The 2,947-nt window shown below is 37.2% G+C and overlaps 1 protein-coding gene across 1 annotated transcript in view; it reads left to right on the top strand.

The window, feature by feature from the left end:
* stab1 (stabilin 1) overlaps positions 1-2,947 on the top strand; it is a 163,052-nt gene that overhangs the window by 54,581 nt on the left and 105,524 nt on the right. Inside the window, exons 27-28 of the mRNA XM_015385033.1 lie at positions 1,509-1,604; positions 2,350-2,397. Of these exons, the coding sequence (XP_015240519.1) occupies positions 1,509-1,604; positions 2,350-2,397 (144 nt within the window). The remainder of the gene's footprint in view (positions 1-1,508; positions 1,605-2,349; positions 2,398-2,947) is intronic.

Here is a 2,947-nt window from a genome sequence, read left to right as displayed (position 1 = left end):
CTTCTTATCAATAAAATTCTTCTAATTATCTTTTCTCTCTGTGCGAGTTTTTCAGATTGAACTGCTGTAGGAACCCTGTACATAATCATCAAGCAAAAACCAACTTAAACAAACTAACGATTTGAGAAGAAAATCTGAGCTTGCCCTGACAGGAAATCTGATATCTACTATTAGTAGATATTAGTAGTAATCTAAAGCCCCTTTTCAGCAGAAATTATCGGGTTATACCGAGTTATTCAAAGACGGGTCGATCCGCCCAAAATCAGCATTTGGATCCCTCCCCGTTGGCAAAAGCTGCTCTGACCCCCCTGCTGGCAAGCTGCGTAACTTCTGTCACTCCACTGCTGCTTGTCTGGTGACGCCATCATGCAGGGTTAGCATTGATGATGTAATCAGGAGTGTAAACAATGGAGAACCACATGGAAGGAAGCCAGGGCAGGGTCAGGGTGCTTTAGTGCTTTGCTCTATTATCCGTCTGAATTCCTCTCACCAGGGCTGCTCCCGGTTCTAAGAATGTAAAAAGAGTTGTTTCTGCTTGTTAGATCAGAAGCGACTGCCGCGGTGTGTTTACGTCCATATGGTTCACTTAAATCAGAGAGTCAATCTGGGTCCGTTGTTCCCACTGTATGCCGATCAGAGCCTTCTTCTCGAGTCGTTTGACCCGGGTAGACATGCGTCAGTGACCTGTTCCTACTACCACTGAAAGCCGATTGTTCCCAGGTTTAGACAGGTTTTTCCAGCCAGTGGGAAAGGGCTATAAAATATATCTGCCAAAGGATGACACATAAGTGTGATTTTCATGTACCCCTTGCTATGCTCTCGTGGACCACTAGGGGTATGAGTACCCTAAAGTCGGGGATCATTGGCTAACATTCAGCACCTGACTAAATTAAGCTGCAATAATTAAATTAATAAATTGAATTCATAATAAAAAGAAGAAGTCTGATAAATCTGGAGACCTTATAAATGTAGAGGTAAATGTATCCCTAATTATTCCTCTCAGGGTGTTTTTTTGTTGAAAACTTTAATATTGTTTTCTATAATTACTGTCAAAACTATATAAAGCAATAAACAACACGTACAAAAGAACAAACGCTTCTTTCAAAGTTTAATTCCCGTTTTATTTCTTTGCCAAAGAAGATAAAAAAAAAAAATGATAACCATTAATATTCTTACCTTATTTCAGTTCATCTTATTCTCTGCTGCTTGAGACAGCTTCCCTGTTGGTTCCTCTGGTGAAAGGTTCCTCATCTCACTGTCAGAACACATAGAACTCATATGAACCTGTTGTTGGACCAAATAGAAGAACAACTCATATTTACTGGAGATTAAATATAATATATATATATATGTTGAGTTGGTGATCTACATTTGGAGGAGGACATTTAGAAACAACTGCGGCTCTTCTGTTTTTAGACCTGCAGCTTCCTGAATATTTTTAAATTACTTGCATCATTTGCTTCATGTTCATCTCCAAACTCTGACACTGAAATGTGTTTGTCTGTCAGGCCAAATGTGAGCTGAAGGAAAATGCAGTGCACACCTGCACCTGTTTGGACGGCTTCTTTGGGGATGGAAAACTGTGCTACGGAACATTAAAGGATGTAAGCGTTTGGTCAGAAATGTTTACAGCACAGAATCACAGCTAACCTCAGTCATAGCAGATCTATTTAAAGAAAACTATAACGTCTGAACAATTGTAAGGAATAAGTCAAGATCAGAACTCTAAAAACAAATATTACATTTATGTTCAGTCAAAGTATTTTTTCTTTTTTAGTGCTTTCGATATTTCCCAAAAAGCACCTTTTTATGCTTCTGCTGTGAATTTCATGTTCTCACAATAGATGTTTTCCTCAATGATTCAGAGACGATTCAGTTGTCAAAGTTTTTTAAATATGTGTTTTGTTTCTCATGTAAGCAACTAATGATGCAGCTGAGATAAATGTCAACTGTAGGTGTCAAATGTACGGAAGAGGATAAGGGCCAGTGGGAAAAAAAAAAAAAAAGTTAACTGATTTTTAAATTTTATTTCAGTTTAACATGGGACTTTTTTCTCAGAATTTTGACTTTAGTCTCAGAATTCTCACTTTAATCTCAGAATTCTGACTGAATTCTGACAATAAAAGAAGTCAGAATTCTGAGATTAAAGTCAGAAATTTGAGAAAAAAGTCAGAATTCTGACTTTTTTCCCATGTTAAACTGAAATAAAATTTAAAAATCAGTTAACTTTTTTTTTTTCCCCCACTGGCCCTTATCCTCTTCCGTACATTTGACACCTAAAAACAAAAAGAAAGATTTCACAAAACTGTTCTTAACCCTGATAACTTTTTTTCTGTATTTTTTTATTAGGAGCTGGACATGCACTTCCAGTTCCTCGGCCTCAACAAACAAATTCTGGTGCGTAACTTTCACATTTGCTCCTCAGCAGCTGATTCTCAAACTGTCTGTTTATGTGTGTTAGTGGTCCGACCTCTGCTGTAGCTTCCACCTCTGGGCAGTCTTTAAAGATGTATGTTTATATTCACATATGACTATAAAAAAGGATTGTTGTTCAAATAAAGCAACAAACACCAGGACAGTGTTTACTTAGTCTTTTTTGGGCCTAATAAGACTTTGTGCACTGGGCACAAGCAACAGACAGAAACACTGTTGTCCTACTGTTAGCAGCTGGTATTACAAAATTAGAAACTTGAACAATAGCAAATATGATATCCATTACCGACTGGTCACATAGTCTTTAGGTTGTAAATTAGGGGTGTAAATCACATCCATCATGGCGATTCGATTCAGTATCGATTTCCTGGCCCAACGATTCGATTATTTTCGATACTCAAGAATACACCACGATTCGATTCGATTAATCGGTTAATTTTTTTTTTTTAAATATCCCTTACAGGCAAAACAAAGTTATAAGTTTTAAATAAATCAATGAAAGCTGTAATATCAT

This window comes from Cyprinodon variegatus, unplaced genomic scaffold, assembly GCF_000732505.1.
Source record: "Cyprinodon variegatus isolate N-32 unplaced genomic scaffold, C_variegatus-1.0 Scaffold330, whole genome shotgun sequence".
In the NCBI taxonomy this organism is placed as follows: Eukaryota; Metazoa; Chordata; class Actinopteri; order Cyprinodontiformes; family Cyprinodontidae; genus Cyprinodon; species Cyprinodon variegatus.
Note: the sequence above shows the minus strand (reverse complement) of the source record. Positions and strands in the feature narration are given on the sequence as shown.